Source organism: Pezoporus occidentalis, unplaced genomic scaffold (genome assembly GCF_034315485.1).
Source record: "Pezoporus occidentalis ecotype Australia unplaced genomic scaffold, CSIRO_AGI_Poc_V1 ctg117, whole genome shotgun sequence".
Lineage (NCBI taxonomy): Eukaryota > Metazoa > Chordata > Aves > Psittaciformes > Psittacidae > Pezoporus > Pezoporus occidentalis.
This window is the reverse complement of record NW_026912961.1, coordinates 4,118,797-4,143,077: the sequence shown is the minus strand read 5'-3', so window position 1 is coordinate 4,143,077 and position 24,281 is coordinate 4,118,797. Positions and strand designations below refer to the sequence as shown.

The 24,281-nt window shown below is 36.7% G+C and overlaps 1 protein-coding gene across 2 annotated transcripts; it reads left to right on the top strand.

Annotated features, from left to right (window-relative positions):
- CEP78 (centrosomal protein 78) lies at positions 1-23,369 on the top strand. 2 transcript variants are annotated; one of them, XM_062640836.1, is made up of 15 exons: positions 1-277; positions 497-672; positions 1,291-1,363; positions 1,886-1,989; positions 2,769-2,943; positions 4,071-4,184; positions 4,373-4,437; positions 8,625-8,733; positions 10,389-10,524; positions 11,304-11,349; positions 12,012-12,155; positions 18,119-18,196; positions 19,988-20,154; positions 20,858-21,011; positions 22,536-23,369. In XM_062640836.1, the coding sequence occupies exons 1-15, from the start codon at positions 25-27 to the stop codon at positions 23,040-23,042; spliced, it is 2,301 nt and encodes a 766-aa protein (XP_062496820.1). In that variant the 5' UTR covers positions 1-24; the 3' UTR covers positions 23,043-23,369. The 2 variants fall into 2 exon arrangements, with proteins under 2 accessions (XP_062496820.1, XP_062496830.1); XM_062640846.1 differs by lacking the exon at positions 497-672 and having other exon boundaries at positions 114-277; positions 4,373-4,438; positions 8,623-8,733.
- Positions 23,370-24,281: the final 912 nt, after the last annotated feature.

The following is a 24,281-nucleotide window of genomic DNA, read 5'->3' as shown; positions in this document are numbered from 1 at the left end:
AGAGACATACATCACATAGAAGAAATGATTGAGTCAGTCAAAGTAAGAAGACAGTGCATGCTGGATTTCTACTCGCATTATGAACACCTTTGTGCTCTTCAAGGCTCTGTTCCACTGAAATCTGTGAAGGCTAACCTGAGTCGTCGTGCTCTTGATCTAACTGTAGATCGCATCAAAGCTGCTGATTGGATACCACTTCTGAATGCTATCGGGCATAATAAGACTCTGACTTCTATTGGAATAAGAGCTTTTCATCAACATGGTCTTGAAGAATCAGGTTTGTGTTGATAACTGTAAAAAATAAATATGTTGACGTAGAATTTTAGAATTTGCTGCATAAAACTTTTCTGTTACTTGGATACACGGTAGAGAAATTGTTATACCTAAGGAAGTATTTTTGTTCAAGAAAAGCATCAAAAAGGAAGGTGTGATTATGGTTGCCTTTAAGTCAGTAGAGACTGGATTTTACTGATGTGTAATTTTTGTTGTTTACTAGGTGTTGAAAGATACAAAACTTACTTTAGAAGGAGAATTCCAGCAATTCGATCAAAAGACTTGACTGGCCAACTATGCAAAGCTGTCAAATGCTGTCTCAGTATATCAGATGTACTAAAAAATTTAGAACTGCAGGGTTTGCTTCTGAGGGAGAGAGATCTAATACTTTTAACAAAGGTGAGACTATGTTACTATACAAGTAAATGGAAAACATGCTTAGAACATAGAGAAGTAGCAACTTAAGTTTTATAAATATTTGTCACAGATGAGGTTATTTCTCTTCTAAGGTATCTTTGTGTTATCCTTTATATGAATTATTCTGCTGAGGTATTTTGTATAAACTATTCTTGCTGAACCTGTATAAATCGCATAACATTCCCTTGCCCTGATTCGTCAAGGCTGATTAGGGCATTCTTAGCAACACCTTTGCTGTGTGTTTGGGGCATGCAGTTTAAGCTTGTGACTGAAACTGCAGTTCATGTACATGACAGAAGGAGTGTTGAGGGACACCAAGGAGATAAAAGCAGGTCTTCAGGATGTATTATTGGAACACATGTAGCTTCTAGGAAAAGAGGTTGCTGGTGTTTCCTGTAGGCTATGGCTCCTCCAGTGCTAAAGAAATGAACCAGCTTAAACTGAACTTTAAGGTTCACTCGTTTTAACCTTTCTCGGAACCCCCTATTGTTTCTTGTAGGGAGCATGAAGTGTTCTGAGCAGTTTGGGTGACTCAGTCTTTGCTCTGTTTGTAGTTTTGCCTTTCAAGCCAGTTAACAAGTACTGTTTTTAATTCTGAAGGGCTTGGCCACAGCATCATCTCTGGAGAGTGTCTCTTTTGCCCACTGTCCAATTGGAGATGGAGGATTAGAAAGTAAGTTCAGAATGAAAAAACCTTAAATACACTTATCTCTTTTTTAGTTCTTTAAATAGGTAGGCTTTTCAGTATTTCTATTCTGTTTTAAATCGATAAATAGTGATTAAAATAACAATCTTCACATTATTCTACACGATTTAACAGCATTTAAAAATTTTATTTTCTTCACTACATGATAGAAAATAGCCATAGTACTTTATAATTATGTTTATACTTCTATTTAAAACAAGTCATAATATTTGTTTGATGTTAGCTTTTTATTATTCATGTTTACATAAGTAAACAGAAATAAAATATGTTCTAGTTTGTTCATATAGGCTTTGCTAAATGTGTTAGAAATATATAAACTTAGAACACATAAATGTATTTAAAATATATTTCTTATTTCAACCCAAGTTTTTTGTCAAGGCTTTTTCCTGTTAAAGCTGATTCAACTTCTTAATATGGCAGTGAAAAAGCGTGTTCTGATAATCCAGCTGTGGTGCATGTAGGTAACATGCATGTTTTTGTTTTCTTCAGCAATCTGTCAGAGTTTAAAGAATTCAGCTAATATCAGATGTGTAAACTTCACAGGATGTAGCCTCACATGGCAAGGGGCAGAACATATAGCAAATATATTGAAGGTAATTTAATCACCTTTCTTAGAACCAGATGTTCACAAGATCTTAAATACATTTGTTTTTTTTTTTTTTCTTTTATTTTCAAGCTGTAAATCCATCAAAGCACTTTGTGGGCAGTCTGTATGCGAATTATTATTATGTGAATACTAAAATATGTGAATAGTCCTGAAATTTGTGACTTTGTATGTCAAAATTAGTTTACTGGTGTGGGATTTAAATCTGTTTTTTCTTAGTAAACATCAGTATTTCTTAGTAAACAGATATATTTTCTTTAAATGAGAATTAGGGCTTTAAATATGTAAAACCTGTTCAGGGAGCACTTATTTAATTGCCACAGATTTTGAAAAATCTCTGAAGTATTCTTAAGCATTGGGTAAGAATAATGAGTTTACAGTTTGGAGGTTACTAATTAACTCTTTAGTAAGCCTGTGACTAGTAGAATATTCTAATTAATTAGCAGCGGTTTACATGAAAGCACATAATTTCCTGGAGTTGTACTCCAAGATGTCTTGAAAGTGTCTGTCTGTCAAAAAGAAGGTATTAAGATGTTTTGTAGCCATATTTAGTAATTTGCATTGCAAATTGGATGATCAGAGTTCACACGACTTAGCTGTAATATTTAAAAATTACTTGTATTTCTTGAACTCAGAAATAGTGTATCTGTTACTCTTGTATCAGCACCCAAATGCTGATGTGTTACCTTAAACATAAGGTAATTTGTGAATGTGTCATCAATAATGGCTTTGTCTTTGCACTTGGTAACAGTTTCTTTGTTTGCAAAGCACCAGGCAATGAAAAGACATGAAGAAGCTTGGGCTGAAAGCCTGCGATATAGGAGACCTGACCTGGACTATATGACGGGCTTGAGGCGTGTTACTTTCAACTGCAACATGCTTGTTGGAGATAGAGGAGCAATTGCCTTTGCAGATTGTCTAGGAGAGGACCTTTGGCTAAAAGGTATTGTAAAATACTGACTCTTAAGATGCAGTACTGGCAGGCAGAAGACTTAAAATTGTCAGTTACAGCAAATGTGGCCAGAAGAGTAGCTGCCTGTTCAGCTAGAAAAGAGTAATCTGTTTTCCAAGGAAATTTTTCTTCTTTTGAATTGTCGAAGTATCCGAATGCAGTTGTCATCTAGTTTTGTCCTCTAGTTTTCTTGCGAAGTTATTTGTTCTACAGTGTATCTGTACAAAATGGCTAATGGTGGTGGTGTAAGTCATAGCATTCAGTACATGGAATCACATACTTACTATTGAAATTGTTTTGTTGTTTGAGCCAGGTGTGCAGCTCAGAATAGAGAATACTTAAGCAAACGGGACATACAAAAGTCCACAGAGATGTATCCACAACTGCTGAGGCAGCTGGGACTGTTTAACCAGGAGAAGGCTCAGGGTGGGGTTCCTCAATGCTCACAAATATCTGAAGGGAGGCTGTAAAGTAGGTGGAGCCAAGCTCTTTCCAGTGGTGGTTGGTGACAGGACAGGCAGAAGTGGGTACTAACTGAAGCACTGGAGGTTCCTCCTGAACATCAGGAAATGCTTGCTTTCTGTGGGGGTGTTTGAATATTGGCACAGGTTGCCTGCAGTGGTTGTAGAGTCTTCATTCTTGGAGGTCTTTGTACGGGCTTTAAGCAAGCCTGCTCTTCAGCAGGGGCTTCAGCAGTATGATCTTCAGAGGTCCCTTCCAGCCTCAACCGCTCTGTGGTACTGTGCGTGCACAACATGAAATAAATGCCAAAGCCGTAACAGTACTATTTCTTAATGACCACGTAATGTACTTATCTTTGCAAGAAAAGAACATGTAGAAGCATTGACTCAGACTGTTCAGACATAAGCTGTGTATCTGTTACCTTGGGCAGTTGAATTAATTGATGCCTGGGAATATTACATTTACTAGGAATTGTCAAGAGCAGTTACTTAACTGTGATTTTTATTTTCCTTTGTTTGCAGTTGTTTAGCAGTTGTTCATGTAGCACTGATTTCAGTTTCTAATTTTATTCTCTGAAAGTATTGTTGGTGTTACACATGGCTGTTATCATAATGGGTTTTTTTTTGGTTGTTTTTATACCTCCTTAAACATTTTAGCACTTGATTTGCAACAGTGTGGAATATCTAATGAAGGCGCAAGGTCATTATTAGATGCTCTTCAAACTAATACAACATTAGTGGTACTTGACATAAGAAAAAATCCATTAATTGGTATGTATCTGTATCTGCCTTTGTCCTTTTTGTGTTTTTTTTTTTTTTCTTGGTTTTGTTTTGGTTGTGTTGTGGTTTTTGGTTGTTGGTGGGTTTGTTTTTGTGTGTGTGTGTGTGGTGTTTATTCAGTGATCTGCTGGAACACTTGTCTCATGCAGGAAATTCTTAATAAAATATCTTCATTCTAGATACAGTTACGATGAAACGCGTTATTGAAAAAGTTCTTATGAATGGAAATAGTGCTAATTTGGAGGTATGTGTTAGGCATTTTGGATTGAATTTGGGGCTTTTTTTGTACCTGCTGTTGCATTTTCTTAAATAGTTTTTTTTTAAAGGAAAACTTTGTTTGGGGTGAATCTGTTCTTTGTAATCTTTGTTTGGGGTGAACCAGCTATTCTAGTTAGAAGACTGACTTCTAAGCAGTTTAAAAAGCAATCAGAAAAACATGAAACAATCAGAAAATCGGAAAAATCAGAGGGAAAAAACTAAAAACGCTAGCAGCAACATGATATTTTATTGGGCATTTTGTATGATTTCTTACGTAATTTAAGGTTTTATATGTAGTAAAACCTAATATCAATTTAATGAAAAGAAAAATGGAAATGTGTGTGTATACTTGGGCGTTACTGTAGAATGTGAGCTAAGTATTGCTTTTCTACTGTTGGAAGGCTTTCTTGTCTTGTTAACAAGGTAGTAATAAATTTTCATTAAAAAGTAAAGGAAATCACAATTTACATTTCAAAATGTAAACTTTTCTGCCAATAATTTACATAGTTAGGATCTTTTTAAGTTGGTCATTACTATTCTTTCTGATGCTAACCATGTTGTTAAAGTACAGTACCCCTTGCCATCTTTAATAGTCCACAGGGAGTTTACAATGGCATGCATAAACTATATCTGGACCATTTATGATTAGGTATTCTATTTAAATACTGAGTTCTATGTTTTTGTAACATAAAAATTAGATTCAGTTTCCAAAGGAGACCGCAAACAAATGAGTGTATTCTTGCTGTTGGTTTCACAGAGCTGCAACAATCCCGGTTCTTGTTCTAGAACTTATTGCTCTTTCTGATTTTGAAAAGGCTTAAAAGTCAGAGCTGCAGATCTGTGTAGGCAGTATCTAGTAAACTGAGAAGTTTGTGTGTAGGATCCTTGGGGATTAAAGTTCCCTATTTCAAGTATTTTTAAGACTTCTTTTGGAGAAATTGAGGTTGATTGTGAAGGAGTATTCATTCTCCTTTGCAGATGCAGTCAACACTTTTAAAATGTTTCAGGGATCACATGAAAATAGCATTTGCCTGGAGAGGCTCAAGATGATCGGAAAATTGAACTGGGAAAAGAAATAACTCTTTGGGTAATCTCCTATGTACTAAGAGATCATCCAAGACATTTGTTTTATATTCATGCAGGTAGTGTTATTGGCATGCTCTTAATTGTTCATACCTCATTAACAATATGAACGAAAAAGGACTGACCATAACCTTGCTAAATAACTTTTCTTCTTCCTCAAGTAAAACCAGCCTAGATACTTTATTTCATAAGGTCTGTGAGTAGGCTAACATTTGCAGTTTATCGTGGGAATGGTGCAGACACTCAAGGGATGATCCACTTGGTTAGCAAGATGAATGCTAATATTCGAATTTGAGGTTGATAGACTTTTGAAAGTGAAACATTTACTACCTTAATCTAGGATTTACAGTTGGCTTTCATCTTAGTTGCAAAAGTCTGGATATTATGAAGGGAAAATCAGTTGAGTTTCTTTGAGGAGTGCCTGGGTGCCTTCATGTGCTCTATATTGAAAGTCAGTGATGTGGGGTTTTGTTTTGTGTGTGGGGTGTTAGTGGTGTGGTGTTCTTTGGCTTTTTGATTTTATTTTTTTTTATATATTTTTTTAAGGGGTCAGAACTGAGGGAATAAATTAATAAACTGTCAGAGGTGTTAATGAAAAGAAACAGTTGCTCACTAAGATGTGTTACAGAAAGAACTGCAAGGACTGTTCCTTCATTCTGTCAGTAGTCAAAATTCAGCTGTTTGATTTATAAAACCCCAATGCACAAGTAAAAACAAGAGTGCATTTGTGAGAGTCCTAACAGCATAGTCTAAATTCTGTATCTAACTAGCACTTTGGTTCTGTTTTTTAACATAAACTCCAGTTATTTTTCAGATTTTCCATTTTTTTTATAGACTACATTTACAAATTTAAAGGAGCAATGTTTGTTCCTTGTAGCTTAAGCTTGTCAAACAGAATATAGTCAGTTAGCATCTGCATTGCTTCCTTTTGTCATCTGTGTACTGCCTTCAAATCTGTGAGGTTTTAAAAGGATGTGCTCATCCATTTTATTATAGTGGAGAAAACTTTGAAATTAGTTTATTTAGTGCAGAGGGTTTTTTTAATTTTACCTATTGTAGTTGCTAGAGATCTGGATTTCATATTGGTGCAAAATGGAGAATCAGTTGGACTCATGTTAGCCTATGTGTAGACACTTGTTGACCATAAAGTGGAAGATATAATTCTCTGTGAAACTAATGTGCTGTCTGCTCTTGCAGCAAGTGGCCTAACTCAGACTCTATCTCCCCACAGAGAGCTAAAGCTGCATAGATGATCATCCCTAGTACTGCCTCCAATTTCATCTATTTCTAGTTTCGGCTCTTTATTGTGCCAAAGGCTAACTGTCATAATTCTCATGAGGAAAACTCAGAAAAGTGATGTTTGAATCAGAGAAATGGCATAGCTGTGTTCTGTGCCATCTGATCTTGTCAACACCATGGTATTGCTTATGCAGAAAATATATTAAGGTGCTACTGTGTTGCTTTACAAAGAGAAGTTCAGTGGGCTTTTGTCTGGACTTACAGTAATAAGCCACCATAACTACAAAAGATTTATTGGCTGCCATGAATAGTCTGTAATACACTGTCACCACTTGCTTACTGGATACAAGCCATGACAACCCTTCCATCTAGTTCTGCGTGAAAACTGGTTGTATCTGTTTGCTTTTCAGTAGCATGTAGATGCTTACCTTTTTGATTGGTTTTTCAAGTTTACAGGAAGAGATGCCTACTGCTAATTGATGCTTTTAGATTTGATGGGAGCTAAAACAGGAAAGTTGTGTTATCTTAGCAGCAATGTGTTGCTAGTTTAGTGGATTGTAATTGTAGATTGATTGTAGTAAGTGGTAAAAGCTTGTGCAGATTCTGAGAAAGACTGAATAACTTAAAGGAAAATTTCACTGAAGGTGTGTATAAAACAAGTTGCTTTCATAGTCTCAACTCAATGACAGTAATTTTTCAACACTGTCTTAACATGTTCACTGTCTTTATTACTTGCATGTTGTTAAAGAGCTGCAGGCACCCAGACGAAAGGCAGGCTACTGGACTAGATAAACTTTGTGATCATTTTTATGTGTAGTAAACCAAAATGAAGATACTCTTGCTCTTTGAAGTTTACCATTTAGTTTTCTCTTTCTGTCTATTTTTTATTTAAAATGAACAATTCACTTGTCTCAGGAGCCAGATACAGCTGTAGACCCAGCAAAACTTACATGAGTTCAAAACTCTTTTTTTTTTTTTTTTCTGTATAAGGGTTTTCTTGCCAATGATAAATGTGGACTAAACTAGAGCACAGTCATGGCATTTTAATCTTGCCTGTGCATTGGCTGTGAATAACTTCAGCATACTATTCCAGTATTATGATGAGGGGTTTAGAGCTCTCTTGAGGTAAGCTTTGTGTTGCGATCAACTGCATTTCCTTCAACAGCTGCTTCAGCGCTAGAGTGTGTACTAACTAAAGCTAGATGCACACTGAAAAATAAGTGACAGCAAAACTTAATATCTACCTGAATGATTAACTAATAGAGCTGTTGCTATAAAAGAAATGAAGTTTGAAGTCCATCAACTGCCTTTGATTACCACTATGTATTTATTATAGTTTGGAGGGGTTTTTATTATAGGAAGTGAAAATTAAACTTCATATTTTTAGAAATCCTAACTTCATTTTTGGTAATACAAAATCCTGTTAAGAAGGCTTTTACTACTCTGGAGAACTTTGGCCTGAGCCAGTCATTCCTAGCAAGCCAGCTTTCTGAGAATGAAATGCAAAAGCCAGAGTTTCCTTTTTATAGGGTTGATGCCATTTTTTTTTACTATAAAAGGAGAAGTGTTTTGCACAGGAGAAAGGAAAATATTGGATGGGATGTTATAGTGGTGTTCTGGGAACGCTTTCTGGTAATGTAGCACTCAGACTTGCATTGAATCTGTGTTTGAATTTGAGCTTTCTGGGATTTTTTTTTTTTCCTTAATTTTACAGTTTAGTAAGTTTTCTGTAACTAGCAGTATTTTCCATATAACTGACAAAACCCCCTCTAATCTTAAATGTGCACCTCTTAATACCAGTTACTAAACCAATTTGTCTTTCTGTTTAAAAAAATAAAAATAAAAATCCAGTATAAGTGGCTGATGTCTCCATCTTCCACGGATGTTTTGAAAACTAGACCGAAGAGGAGAACTGTTGTCCTAGGAAGTGGTCCAAAAGGAAAAGCTACTATTCGTATTGGTAATACTGTCTTTATTTTTTCTGACTGTAGTAATTTTTGTATACAAACTAATCTTTTAATGTTTAAAAGCTTTAATTATGAAATAATCAATGTATCTAAATGTCAGTATTTTGCAGAATACTTTCCTTAAAAAAAAGAAAAATCCATTTATTCCTCATTCAATAACATGTCTTCTACCATCAGTGTTTTCTGTACAAAACTTGCTCTTGTTTTTAGTATTACTAGATACATGGCTGGAGGAATGCTAGGAAATGCTGACTTAGATACGTGAAAGCATTGCATATATTTATTCTGAGTGCATTCTCACCTATGAGCTTTCACTTCTAGGAAGCTTGTCAGTTGTTGCCTAGTTCTAACTTTAGAGCTAGTTCTGACTAGTTCTGAACTAAGTTGCCTGGCTCTTCTGATGATACAGCCTTTCTGTAGCAGACTGTCCTCTGCCAGAACAAATAAGTATGCATTTTTTACTGATGTACAGAATGTTCTAACTTTTTTTTTTAATTTCATGTAAATCTACTATAAATAGCATGTTTAAAATAACATGGGTATCTTGAATATAATTAAATATTGCATATAATTCTGTATTGATAGCTGTAACACACTCAGTATTTTTTAGTCAGTTACTAAAATTTCTGCTGCAATACATTTAGCTGTCTTTCATCTTTGCTCTAGTTATCTGGAAGCAAAGAGGTAAGCATAAATCAGATTGAAGTCTTTGTACAAGTAAACTGTGGGGATCCAGGGTGATGGAAGAAGAAAATGCCTGAACTTAAATATAATTGTGGTGGGTTTTGTTTTTTAGTGGTTTCTTCCTTTTTTTTCTGGTGTTTGTTTTTGAAGAGTAGGAGTTAGGAGGTGAAAATTACTCATCCTGTTTGAACTGAAATTTGGAACCCTATTACCATAGTTATGCATTTCTATACTATTAAAAAATTAGTTGTTTTAATGATTTCAGAGAAACAATAACCTGGGCTCTCATGAGATTATCTGTATGAAATACTAGGTGAACAGTTTTCTTAATTTACACAGAATTTGGGGGAGAGTGATCATTCATGCTAGATTATCTAAATTTACTTTGAGTTATAGAGTATGATTTAAAGAGCAACAGAAGACTGGACTGGTGAAGACGACATTTCATTATTCCTCTTAGGTGACGATATTGCTAGTGTTCTGTAGAATTGATCAACACGAGGACCAGCTTCAGCTATAAGCATTTTGCCAGTTACTCAATCGGCGTTCTTCTCACAAAGGCCACTAGAGGGCAATTTGAAACACATAGTTAGCCCTGTTACCTGCGCGAGCTGTGCGTGCTCCCACTGAGGACAGTTAGGTATCTGAAATCAGTAATGTGAATAAAACTCCTTAGCTACAAAAATTTGCTTCCTTTTTGAATAACAGCATATCTTTCTTACATCAACCTAAAATAGCAGTTAAGTACCAGTTTATAATTGCAAGCGGATAAACTGTCCACCCCTCATTCTAAGAAGCAAACAAAAAGTTTTTGAGCACTTCAGCAAAATTAGGCCAAGAGGTAAATTTCTGACAGTCCCTTTTATTACATAGGAGATTTTATTTAGAAACAGTAAACTGTGAATTTATATGTAAATAATTGCGTATGATGAATCCACTTTTCTCCCATTGCTGTTCAATACAGGGTTACCATCTAAAAAGTCTGTAAGTCCTGGGAAAAAAAGTATGTCTGTGAAAGACAGTTACTCACCAAAACCACTACCACCAGGCACAAAAGGCTTCCTTCCGTGGCGGACTGCAGAACGTGCAAAGAGGTGCAGGTGAGGTTTTCATAGTGCAAGGGAAAACACTAAAGCATTAAACCTGCATGATAAATACAGTAGAGAGCAATGTTTTTTTAAAAATATGTTTTTAAAAGTTATACACAGAATCACATATTGCATCCATAATTTTTTTCTGCTTACAATATTTTTGAGGATGTTACAGAAATTCTGTTTCAGTAGGTTTTTAAAATACCCAAACAGGTATAATTTGATGGCCTTACTCAGGTGCAGCAAAAAAAACTTCCACAACCAAAGCCATCTTGCTTGCTTGTTCCCTTGTTACTAATTATTTATCAAACTTACCATAGCTGAAGATGCAATTTAGTTTTCTAAACTTGTTGCGTAGTTTGATTTGGCAATCAGTTCAAGGTGCCTAGATTTTTTTTCCACCTTTTTCTGCTCTGTCTCCCCCAGTACCAACTGATTGTGATCATCTAAGTCCTTTGAAGTAAAAAAAAAAAAAGTTGCGCATGGAAGCCATAATATTCTTATCATGCTTCCTTTTGAAACAGTTTTTGGTTGGGATTTTATGAATGTATTCCCTTAATCTGAGCCTCTCAAAATAGGAGCTTTATAAACAAAAAATTACTTAATGTTCTATCACAACTATAGAACAAAATGAGGATGTAATGAGAGTTACAGAGAAACAGTGCAATGTCTGTTGCTGGTTTTGCTCTCACTTCTTCACCTGTCCTACAGTCTTGTGTTTGGAAATGAAATGGCAATGGTACGTTATAAATTTAATTTTCTCAAAAGTGTTATTTTTTTAACTTTAGAGGAGGGCCAGTGGATAGTACTGAAGAATTACCAGTGAAGACTGAGGTACACTCTCTCTCTCATATGATGGTTTATTTAACAGATGCATGCCTGAAAAGAAAGATGAAAGTGTTCTCAACAGAATATTACTGTCTAAAAGTTAAGACTGAAACTCACGGAGAAGTTTCTCTCTGAGAAATGCAGAATAACAGCTTATGTCAGCATTTGGTTGAAACTTCTTTGATACTTAGTTTACTCCCATATCTGTCACCAGTATCTTGGTTTGTTAGAGCACCTCCTCCTCCTCTGAGCCTTGTGCTCCCTCTGCTCTTTCTCACTCTTTTTCCCTCCTCTTCTGCATGTCTGGCATTTTTTTGCCTTTCTTACATACGCTTTCCCTGAGGCACAGCCATCTTGGCTGCTGGGCCCAGCTGTGGGTTGGATACAGCTGTCCAGCACCGGGCAGCCCTGGCTGCTCTTCATGGGGATCACCTTTGCTACTAAGTCCTTGCCATTTATATGCACAATATATGGACACAATTTTTTTTTTTTTCTAAATATTGTTTGATGTAAATTCATTTTAAAATTGCATAGCTGGGCAATGTATATGCATTGTAAGGGATTCTGGGAAACTGCTGCATTTAAATTAAGCTTTCAGTACTGTCTTTGATTTTTATTGCACAGTGTAATGAATGCTGTGAGTGGGTGTGGTTTTCTGATGTAATTAGACAGGTATTCCTGTGAAAGTGACAGTGGAAAGTGCTTCTGCATCTGAAACCGAAGACACAGAAGATTTAGATGTCGTTATCCACTACCCTGATTTGTCAAAATCATTAGATAAGATTAGCGTAACAAAGCACCAACAGTTACAGGTAAGAGGCATGTTCTGTGCATTAAAATCCGTGAAGGGAGATTGCATCAATTAAACCATGTTTTATTCAGAAAATTATGGTTAAGCTAATAACCAGTCATGCAGCAGGATTTCTGAAAAAATTAATTATCCTTCATTATGTCAGGCAGGCTTCAGTTTCAAAAGATGTGCATCAAATATGCACTGGATTTCTAATCACTGAATAGTTCTAATGAAGATGTGTACAGTATAAGTATATTGTTGAAACAGGCCATAAAGAGGAAGAACCCCACTTAATACACACAGCTGCAACATGCATAATTTCTCTGTTTCAGTCTTGATTCATGGTTAACGAATCTTTTGATGAGTATTATTGCTTGTAGTATTTCCTTCCAAGTGTTTCCTTTGTAAATGTAATTTAATGTTATTTCTAATTATAGAAATGAAAATAGCTAATATATTGTAATTATTGTGGTGTAAAAGTAATTACAGAAATAACTGAAAGTTTGTTAAAGCTCCGTTTTATAATTGAGCTTGGTATAAACTTCTAAATTTCCTTTTTATTATTCCCTCTGCTTCTTTGGCAGTTCTATAAAACTAGCAGTAGCAGCGAGACTGACTGTTGCTGCAAATGTCTTGACAGGAAATGTTCTCATAAAAGGAAAGGAAAACACATGGTGTGTTTCAGTACCTCAGTAACACTGATGAGGTAATCTAGCAGTATTGTAAAGTAGCACTCTCAGGCAGAATAACTGTGTTTTTTCTGAAATGGTTAGGATTCAAATTTTGTTTGGAGAATCTGTACTGCCTCCAAATGAATACTGTTAAAAATAAGGCCTATAGTCAATTTGGTTTTGGTGTTGATTGTCATGGATTCTCACTGGTTGAATGAAGTGTTCATGTGTATAAATATGAACACTGCCTTTATGTAAGTGAAGTGAAGTTGAAACTTACTGTTACAGGTCTATATGTAATGGGAGGGTTAGAGTGGCTTAGAGTTATGGTAGAAGGCAAAAAACTGTACATAAATAACTACCTGCTTTCTTTTTTCAGTGGAAGTACTTTTGCTTTAGGCCTACCATTTTTCTCTCTTGGGCTTCTGTTCAGGAAGATTTTCAAGGTTTTCACATGTTGCTGGGACTTGTATAGCAGCTTTCTTCTTTGTAGGTGATTTTATATTACTGTTTGTGTGCAATATATTGGCATTGTGCTGTGCAGTGGCTTCAGTATTCTCATGAAGAGCATCGTGTCTGGAATCATGGAATTAATTCCATGTCACATGCATATTGCACCAAAACTGTATTTGATGCTTATTGCACCAAAGACAGAAAAGACAGTACTTTCAGAAAAGCATGTATTTTTGATGTATTAATTCTTGGTGTTTGAAGAGGTAGGAATATTACTTTCAGGACACACTGCAGAAGAATACCGTGTTTTGTGGTTTGCGGAAGGGTTGTCATATTGACCTGTGTTGTCAGCGTTACTTGTAGTATTACATATAGAGCAAGTGTAAGGGAGGGGTAATTTGTGCTTTATGTTAGCTTCCAGGGAGGTAAAACTAGAAATTTTATGAACCTACCCCAAAATTAGTTCTGATTTTCCTGTGCTTGTAAAGGCCCAGACTCTACTGATTTTTCTGGATTTGAAAGCTGCAGTACTTTTTTAGGCCATATTTACACATCTGACAGTGATGCTTAAGCAGTCTCGAACTGTTTCTGTGGCTCCCCTATCCTTTGTTATGTTGGTTTGTTACGCAAAGCAGTTTCATGTTATGGCAGATCCAAACTTGCAACTCACTATTGAATTGTGAGGTCTATTTCCCCTCCATCCCTTAATGCTATTCAATTTTTTACTTCAGTCTTTTTTGTGTCTTTTTTTCATATTTATCTGATCATAAAGTGACTTGATTCAACTTGTTTATGTGGAGAAAGCTCATTCAGTTGAATAGAGACATGCAAAGGCCTGCACCTGGGGAAGAACAACCCCATGCACAAATACATGCGGAGAGCAGACCGTCTGAAAAGCAGCATTTCAGAAAAAGCCCTGGGGGGGTGATGGACACCAAGTTGAACACAAGCCAGCAGTATACCCTTATGGCAGAGAAAGTGAATGGCATCCTGGACTACATTAGGAGGAATGCTGTCAGCTGATGGAGGTGATCCTTTTCCTGTATTCACTCAGCACTGGTGAGGCTACACTTGGAGAGCCATGTCCAGTTCTGGGCTCCCTAGTATGAGAGAGACATGGCATACTAGGGAGATTCCAGTGAAGAGGCATGAGGATGCTGAAGCGGTTGGATCATTTCTGCTGTAAGGAAAGGCTGAGAGAGTTGGGACTGTTCATCCTGAAGAAGAGAAGGCTCACAGGGGGCCATATTAGTATATGTAAATACCCAAAGGGAGGGTGAAAAGAGGGCAGAGCCCATCTCTTTTCTGTGGTGCGCAGTGACAGGGCAAGAGGCAGAGGTCACAAACTGAAACACAAGAGTTTTCTCCTGAACCTCAGGATGTACTTGTATTGTGAGCATGACTGAGCACTGGCACAGGTTGCTCAGGGGGGTTGTGGAGTATGCCTCCTTAGAGATATTAAAGAAACATCTAAATGTGGTCCTGGCAGCTTGTTGTAGGTGGCCTTGCTTGAGCAGAGGGTTGTGTCAGATGACCTCCAGAAGTCTCTTCCACCCTTGACCATTCAGTGATTGTGATACTTTTCCAGATTAGTTTCCTGCCATTTTAATGGGTCACATTGGCTTATGGGATTGTGTCCTAGAACTGGAGCACAGTATAAGTGGCAGAAGTCTGTGGCTGGTCATGTGTGAGGGGAAGTGGAGGACCCTTTTTATGTGCACTAATTGGTCTTAGGTACTGTTATGAAACAGCTGTTACTGCAGAGCTGCTTGGAGTTGGGGAGGAGCTGACTTGTGGACTGATCAAGCTGGAAAATAAGCCAGTGTATATCTGTAGCAGGCGTTGGCACAGCCATTCAGTAAAGTGGGACAACCAGCTGTGCTAAAACAATGATGGGATGCAGAGACAGAACAAACGGTAAGAAACAGGAGCTCCTTATAGTGCCAGTGTGCCAAAAAAGCTCTGCAAACACTCCTTGATATGACTAAATGACCAGACTTTCACTTTAGTGTGCAAGTCCTTACAAACTTCCCTGCATCCTTCTGTTCTAAAAAGAGGCTTTAAGGGTACTATTTAGTGAAATGGTGTTAGCTGTGCTTTCATTAAAACAACAAAAAAAAACCCAAACAAAAAGTCAAAATCCTTTCTTTAATGAAAAGCTGAATTTCGGCTTAAATGAAAAATGAGAACTGATAAGTATTCTTCCCTTTCACTAGATGGGATCTGAAATGTCAGAATTGTCTGTGATGAAGAATGTAATTGAAGAAACTCCCAGATTTTTCTTAAATCCTTAAATAAGAATATAAGTTAGAACTTCACCCTTAATACAGTTAGCAGTGTAATTCTTTCTACATGTTAATACTATGTGAATTATGTTGAAGTAGAGATTGCACTATAACCTTTCTTTAAAAATAAGGATGACAGTGTAATTAAGAAGAAAAACATGGCAAATTAGTTCCTAAAGTTTTTCTCATATATTTATGCTTTTAGTTTATAAACTTCAGTTTTATACCTGTGTCTGTTGTGAGTTGTCATATTGCATAGAGTAATTCTGAGGGCTACAAATAGCCTTGAAGATGAATAGCAAATATATCAGTTCTGTTTTTCTGGACTACACTACTAGAAGGCTCAATCTCATAACTTGGATCTGCGTTTAACTGTCTTTGAGCTTTTTTATGCAAAAGACTAGAGGCCTGCTTGAGGTAATGAATTACTCAAAAGGAAATCAAAGAATAAAGCATACATGTAATTTGATGGTGATAAATATGTTTGCCCAGGTACAAGGCATCGCCCTTTAAATGCAAGCTTCTGATACTGCTTATGAGGAGATATAGCTGCTTTCTTTGTAAGTTTTTTCATGAAGTCAGCTCATAATCATCAAATATTGTGTACATCTACAGGGTAATGCTACAAAACCTCAAAATTTCTTTTAAAAATCTTAATTTAACCATTTTCTGAGCTTTTGCCTTTTGAAAATACAAACCAGCAATGTGAAGAAAAAGCTCAGTGCTGTTACATTTAGCATTGTCTAAAGTCTATCCATAACAAAATTACTATAGAACTGTGGTTTCTGAAGTTGAGTTACTTGCCAAAGAACCCTGCACCCTAGAAACTTTGAAATACATATGCGTATGCGCACATACTGTAAATGGAACTGGAAGAACTCTTCAAGTCTGTGGTACCTGTGACTGATCTTCAAAGCCTGTAAGGATTGTAGCTTACATGTCAAATTGTGAATGTAGAACATTATGGGTGCTACTTTCTGTGATGTGGTTCTGTATCTGTAACGAGATTTCTAGCTCCTGTTATTTCCACATGTTCTGGGTTTGACTGTGATAAGACTGTGGTTTTTGTTTAGAGTTCTCCTTGGAGATTTCCCCCTTACCTGATACCTGGAGGCAATTTTTTTATATCATGGCAGTTAGATACTGTTAGATCTCTTCCCAAATACTCTTTGAAATGCGGTTTTCCTGTACGTTCTGACGTCTGAGAGTCTTTCTCATGTTCAGATGATAAATATATGACTCGCTTTCTAGCTCTACGGTTAGCTTGGATGGTTCTAATCTAGGGATCTTGGGAGTAGGCTTCACTGGCCAGTAGGGCCAGACCGATAGTCTTCCCTCTGACTGGTTGTCACTCGGCAGGCTATATCTGAAACATTTTAGAAACTTCATCTTTGAATTAGATGCAAAAGTCCCTCTCATTCTACAAGACCTATGAGGACCTCTTTGAGTTTGCAGAAGGATTATTTTCACTATGCATTCTATTACGCACCAGTCTTCCCAGTTGATTGCCTGTATGAAGTGCAGTAGTATGTGCTTGAATAAGCTTTTGATTGTAAAAAAAGGATTTCAGTACTATTTGGATCTTTGCTCCTCTGTAGAACTGATTGATAAGGTGTGTACAAAAAGCAGTGTCCTGTGTCACATTATGTGCAGGTATACAACATATATAGAGAAATGAAGAAGCTTTGCATACTGTTCATTCATCTAGGTTACCCTCTGAAAAATACAGCAGCTTGATAATTTTGATGGTTTTTACCTTTGGAACCAGAAGGTTGTGATAAGGCATGCAAGAAATAAAAATCCTATTTGTTCTTCCACTTCATGTGCTGTAATTAAAGATGATGACACTCTGACGTGGTACGAGAATACATGGTATTGCTCATTAAATCTTGACTACTGTTCACTGAAGCAGAGAGATTCACTTCTTGGAGCGAAAAGTCAAAATACAAGTATAGGCACCTCATGAGTAAGGCTAGAATATGTTTGTTAAATGTTAAAGTTTGGTATTGTTTTTGTTAATTCAGCACTAAGATGCTTAACTCAAGCACCTTGGGATTATGAAAAACTTATATTTTCTGCTGAACCACTAAGTGAAGCCAAGTTCAGAATTTTGTATTCCTACTGCTGTAATAAGGAATACAGTCCTGGATGAAGAGTGCCTTCTAAAAATCTAGGTATGGCAACTAAGGACTTTTTTAGAGCCCAGTTTGAGCATTGATGAGGTTAAAATTAAGGTTTGAAAAGGTTAACTGGAAGAAGAAGATGTAGAGAAGAACATATATTCCTGATGGTAATGTCGTAGGCCCAAGAGACTTGTCCATAATCTTACCTGTTGCTATATTGCAAATCTGTTAAGTGAATCACGATTATTTCTACTTGCCTGTGTTAATTTTTTTCATCCTTGAGTTACTTACTAGTGGACTCCTGTCATGTGTTTTTGTAGACAATAAATTATTGCTTGGAATCCCATGTGATAGTTGTTAATTGGACGTGCTGAGCTTTTGCATAATACTGCATGTTGATCTGACATTTTAAAATAAATTTTGTGACAGTTTATATCTGTGTTCTGATAGGTGGAGCTGGAACAATGCATGGAAAAATTAAAGGAAGAGCAGAGCGCCAGAGTAAAGGCTGAGAAACGGATAACGGAGGTAATTATTTTTAACTGTTAATCATCTTTACTTTTAAAGGATGCACCAATCAAACTACTTGCTTGATTAGGAGTAATTAGCAATGACCTCTAATGTGGTAGCTTTCAGAGTTTCAGTTCAAAGTCACAGGGATCATTTACTAGCCCGAGGGCAGTGATGAAATCTTGGTTTAGTAATGTGTGCTTGTTCTCTGGATCCTATTCCAAAGCCATGAACTCTGGGTCAAGCTACCCTTCCAATATGTTTCATTCATTTGGTGTATTACAATCTGGAGCATTCTGATGTTCGTTTTTTCTCGAGAAAGTGGTTAAGTCTTTTTGCAATTTGTAGCAAATGGATAACTCTTTGAGGTCTCCCACCTTCTTTATCATGGCTTGTGCTGAAAAGCTGTTTGTTGCAAATGTTTTTTAATTTGGCTTATTCTGTCACTTTGATTTTTAAGTTTTGTTTCTGCAGGCAACAAAAGTGTTGGATGGTTTTATACATTGGCCATAGTTACCAGTTGTTTTGAGGCACAGTTTTGCTTTATGATAGAGCGAAACTTAACAACTTGTCACAGTTGAATTGTAAGGTCTGTTTCCCCTCTGTCTGTTGTTGCTGAGCTAAAAAGATTCTTTTGCAACAGTAAGCAGAATTTCTTGTAATAGATTTGCATGTAAGGTAATGTAAACAAATGGATTTGGTTTTTAAATGTGGTCTGGAGTGGAATGAAGGTGCTGGTACGCTTTGGAGCTTGAGCAACAAGTGGGTACTCCACAGTACAGGGAGCAGATACCCACAAATGACTGCAGTCTACAAGGTTCCTTGTAGTTCTCCAGTGTGGCCATCCCCATCCTTCAGTAATTTGGAGTGCACTTCTGGGTGTTGGTTGTTTGGATGTTGGTTGTTTGAATACTTAAATACTTCTTAGGCTAAATACCCAGTGCAAGAAATACTCATCTCTTGTGCTAGACTGCTTAGATGTAGCACCTTGTCTCAGGAGAAGGGGTAAACTAAGTAGCAGTAATCTTTGAACCTGTTCATTTTGGTGCAAGTTTAACAGCTACAGTGCACTACACAGATTTATAATTTTTGTCCTCACATAAAAGATGGAAGAAGGAACACCTGCAGTGGAAGTGATTGCATAGCTAATCTTAAACAAGTGTCTGAGTTAGTGTTTCCCTCAAACACAAAACCGTGTATATCCTTAGATTTATCTTTCAACTTTCAATTTATTTAATTACTATTCAATGTGGAGAGAAATCGGATCATCTTAAACTTTCAGGTTTGGGATGCACAGTGCAGGGGAGAGATGCAGTCATATCCAGTCCCTCTGTTACGGAGGGGTGAGTATAAGGGAGGGCATTGGCCTTCATTAAGGTTTTTATTAGTAAAATAAATTCTTTGGTGTTAATCTGGCATATAATACATGCAAAACAACATGATAGGAAGGCTAATCTTTTTGCTTGCACTTGCTCTCAACATTCTGTATGTACTGAAGACAGTGCTGAGCCAGCAGTTTTGAGTGCCTGCAGCAATTTCACTATGGTAGCATAGGATTGCAGCCAGCCATGGATAAACAAACCTGCACAGAGCTCAGTCTAACAGTGCCCTGAATATTTCTGGTGCAGGAAGCTCTGTATCAGTTGCAAGAGTTAGTTTGGGTATATCTCTTTGTGATACTGCTCCATAGGCTTGCAAAGGAGGTGTTGGGTATTTTGTGGGGATTTAACTGACAATGGTAGAAATTACTTTATCTTCCTCTCCCTCCCCCCCCCCCCCCCTCTTTTTTTTTTTTTTTACCCTTAATAGCTGGAAATTGAAAATGCAAGATTAAGGAATCTAAATGTCTCCCTGTCTGAGGTTCTTCACGCGCAATCAGTAACCAACATGATTTTGGAAGATGAAGGTGTTCTGGGCAGCATTGAGAGCTCTTTCCAAAAGTTTCACGCTTTTTTAGACCTCCTTAAAGATGCTGGGTAGGTCATCACTTAAGTCTTAACTGTTTCTGCTGAGGTCTCTTCTTCTTTTCCCCTATGTAAAAAATAATTTTTTGGATGGGCCCTCTGTCAATTCATGATAATAGGGAGCTGCTCAGAAAGTTATAGAATACCAATTCCAAAGACTGCTCTTCTCAATAAGGTTCTATATATAATACGCTATGCTGTCGATTGATGGCTGCAACTTACCAACTATTATTGGGGCTTAAAACGCACAAGTGCGGGTTTGGCCAACTTGTAAGCTGGCAGGTGAAACAACATGACTGTATTTATGAAGCATGTAATTGGATTTGGCTATTGGCAGTTGTGCTAGTTGGGAGATCTGCACCAGTCTTCTGCTTGAATTACAGAGTTCTAATCTTTGTTCTACCTGAGAGGCAGTCTGCTTGTCAGCATCCTGGTTTGACATCAATGCTAACTGGGAGAACTTCATTCTTAACCTCATAACACTGAATGAAGACTGACAGTTTTGAACCTTCAGCCTAATTTGTGCAAAGATCTGAAAATACCTTTAGCTACTTATTTTCATCTTTATTAAGCTATTTTGGGCTTCTTGGAAGACAATGGAAAAAACTATCCTCAAAGCTTCAAATAGTTTCTGTTTCTTCTTCTGGTTTTGAACGTTTAGATTTTTCACATGATAATTTTTTTGTGCTATTTCCTGTTAAACTGTATTTTACAGACTTGGACAACTTGCTGTTTTAGCTGGGATAGACCAATCAGATTTTAGTCTTTTGGGGGATCCACAGATGAATTCTACTCTCAGTAAGCCTGCTAACATGCTAAAGGAGAAGTCTTTTGAAGAAGAAAGACATGAACGTATCCAGAATAGCAAAGTAAGTCTGTAGAGGGAATGCTGGTGGCAATGTACTTGATACTGTAATGCTTTTCTGCTATTATCCCCCTCTGACTGAAAGTAATGATTACAAAATGATCCATGAAGATAATGCAACCTTTTGCTGTAGCTGTATTTATACAAATCACAACAATTCAATGATTAACATAGGTTATATTTAAGTGATTACCATCTGGAGTATATTTTGTAATTTGCTAAAGAAAATGTTGGTGATAATCATGTTGTTTCTTATTCCAGAATACAAAGGTCTTATAGTGGTATACATCTGTTAAAAACTGAAGATACCATGACTGTTTTTTAGAAACACTTAATAGTGATGTATAGTATTTTTAAAATCTTAGTCTGATAGGAGAGGGTACAATAAGGTTGTTGAAAAGCACAAATTTTCTGTTAAGTACTTGTAGTGCCCATGTCTGCTTCAGTGAGATTTCTGTGCGGGCCATTTTTTGCCAAATTTAAGGCAACTAAAAATTTGGAATATTAACAACATAAGGTTTTAGTTTCTACTCTGAAGACAGTAAGTAGAACACCTTGCAGATTTTTCAAAGCAGATACTAAAGTTCCCATTAAAAACAAAAAAAAAAAAAAAAAAAAAAACACAACAAACACCAAAACCAACCAAACAGGCTTAAGTTTTTTTTAAAGGAATGAAAAATTAAGATACTGGCAGCCTGCAAACTTGTCCAAGTTGGATACTGTCATGCTAAAATTCATTCTGCATTCTGGTATGTTTATTATACCAGATGTCTTCCCCATTAAGTGTTCCAGATTCTTCAAGAACACCATGAGCTTATAAATCATAATGGTAAAAAGTGTTGGGATTTTTAATGGTGTGGAAAGCAATTTCCAGTTTTGCAGTTTGAATCTGCTGAAATTATTTGACATAATAAAGCAGTTATTATAGGTTCTTTGACATTTGTTTGGCTTGCCACAGTGTTTTCAGCTGATAGACTCCTCTGCACTGTGACATAAGCTTTTTTCATTCAGTTTGAATAATTGTTTATCTAATTCAGCTACACTTAGAAGCCTGAACTTAATTTTTTTTTTTTTTAAGTGTACAAAGCATACATGGCAAAGGATGATTACAAAAAGCTTTGGCTAACACTTAATACTACTCTCATACTTATCTCCTAGTATTGGTTAGTTTGGATTCTTGTAGCAGCTAGGTGTTGTGAGCTAGACTATTGGGACCACACTACTGCAAACTGTGAGGTATTTCAGAATAATAGGTGTGACTAGGCTTTGGCTGCTTCAGTGTAACTGACACATTTCTGTAGTATAAAGTTCAAGCTAGATGTGAAACTGTATCGGTATCACCCTGTCAATCTTGTGAAACTCACTTGCTTTGAAAGGTAATAAAGGTGGTGCCGTTTTCTCTGAGTCTTTCCTATATTATGTGATGACTTTATTTTGCTGTGCAGATTTTAGTATATGGCAGTTGCAATACTGGATTTTTTTTTTTCTCTAGTTGCATCAGTACCTTTATTATAATCTCTTATTTCAGAACAGAGCTGAGGACATCAAAGCTTCTCTTCCTGGCACGTTTCAATCCCAGATGGCTGTGAAAAGTGCCTTCTCTGCTCTTAGAGAAATAGAAGACATTCAGGCTTCTGGGCAGCAGTACCAGCCCAGCTCACAGAATGAAAATGAAAACAAAGAAGATAAACCTCAAAATACTACTCCAACATCCCCTGAGAGGAGAGTCAAACAAAATGAACAAGCAAAAGGGCATCAATCAGCAAGGCAATCGATTACCAGTTGGCATTCATTTTCTGATTCCAGTGTACATATTAAAAGTAATGGCAGCAGAATATCCAGTGATGCTTCTAGAGACAAAAGCAAAAGTTGTTTCTCAAAGAAATGCATCCCTAGAGCAAATGAAATGGCAATTCCAAATGATGGAGCAAGCGGAGACCAAAGCAGACAGCAGACAGTAAACTGCTCTGGAACTGATACTGTTGGATCTGATTCTGAAATGCAAGAAAGTATCAAAAGTCTTACCAGTATTTGAAATGGTTCTAAAATGTTTGGATTGTTTTTTACACTTGCAAGAGTAAAACCAAATTTTGGATGCCTCGGTATAGTTTGAGAGTTTTTTGTAAAGTAATGTAGGCTTTGTAACCTTTTTAAGCATTGCATGCTGTTTAGTATTCCTGTTCCATGTTTGCATCACGTGTTACTAGATTTTTGGGTTTGGAAATGTGGTAATACTGGTAGAATGGTACCCTTAAGTTTGTACTACATACAAAGGATTCCTGGCATATGGATTTTATTGTGTATCACAGATCTCATTATACAGTGTAAACTGTCTTGAGCTAATAAATTCAATTTGATTACATTTTTTTCCCCCAGCATTAATTTCCAGTGAATTGCAATGGAAGTAGAAAAAGTGGGTTTAGGACAGACAGCAAGTTATGCCTAACAGTTGCGGGGATATGACATTTCCAAAGGCAGTGGAAGTTTTGGATTGAAAAATGAGCCTAGAAACACGTCTACCAGAAATGCTTAAAACCAGCCACTCTTCCTTATTGCTGTGGCTGTAGATCATAGAATAATACACATTGGAAGGGACCTGTAGAGGGTGTCAAATCCAATTCAGTTAGGTTGTTCTCAGGGCCTAGAGAAACGTGAGAACATTAAAAGCACATTATTGTTTTAAAACTCCTGGGGTTTGCTGTCAGCTTTTTGTTCCTGTCTTTTTTTTGCACAGGCAGCTGATTTGCTTCTGAACTGTAGCAAAGACTAACATAGACTTTGATTTGCCTCATGAGGCACAGAAAATCATTTTGTTTTGCACGAGGAATAGTAATAAGATGCACTTCAGTACAGCCCTGAAAAAGAAAACAGTATTTTTCTTTATATTTGTACACTTGCCAGAGTGCCACGAGAAGGCAGTCAATCAAGAGCTGAATATAATAATTACATCTTTCCTTCACTACTGTTTTTTATATAAATCGGAGTACTGTAAAAATCAAACTGTGAGGAAGGGTTGGGTTATAGAGATGAGGAAGATGTTAAACATTTAAGGAAATTTTAGGAAAAGTGTTTTAAGCAACATAAAATGTTTAATTCTTCCAAATGCAAAACTTAAAACTGTAGTTTAGGGTTTAAGCATAAGTCATTTGGTTCAGCAGAGGGTGTGAATTCTGTTTTAGGATCATAGACGCATAGAATAGTTAGGGTTGGAAAGGACCTTAAGATCATCTAGTTCAAACCCCCCTGCCATGGGCAGGGACACCTCACACTAAAC

Bases quoted from the DNA above. Each gene is read 5' to 3' on its own strand.
- CEP78 (XM_062640836.1), top strand. From the start codon at position 25: ATGATTGAGTCAGTCAAAGTAAGAAGACAGTGCATGCTGGATTTCTAC. The intron at 20,155-20,857 runs GTAGGTCATCAC...TGTATTTTACAG, and splicing joins GACCTCCTTAAAGATGCTGG to ACTTGGACAACTTGCTGTTT. The intron at 21,012-22,535 runs GTAAGTCTGTAG...CTCTTATTTCAG, and splicing joins AACGTATCCAGAATAGCAAA to AACAGAGCTGAGGACATCAA.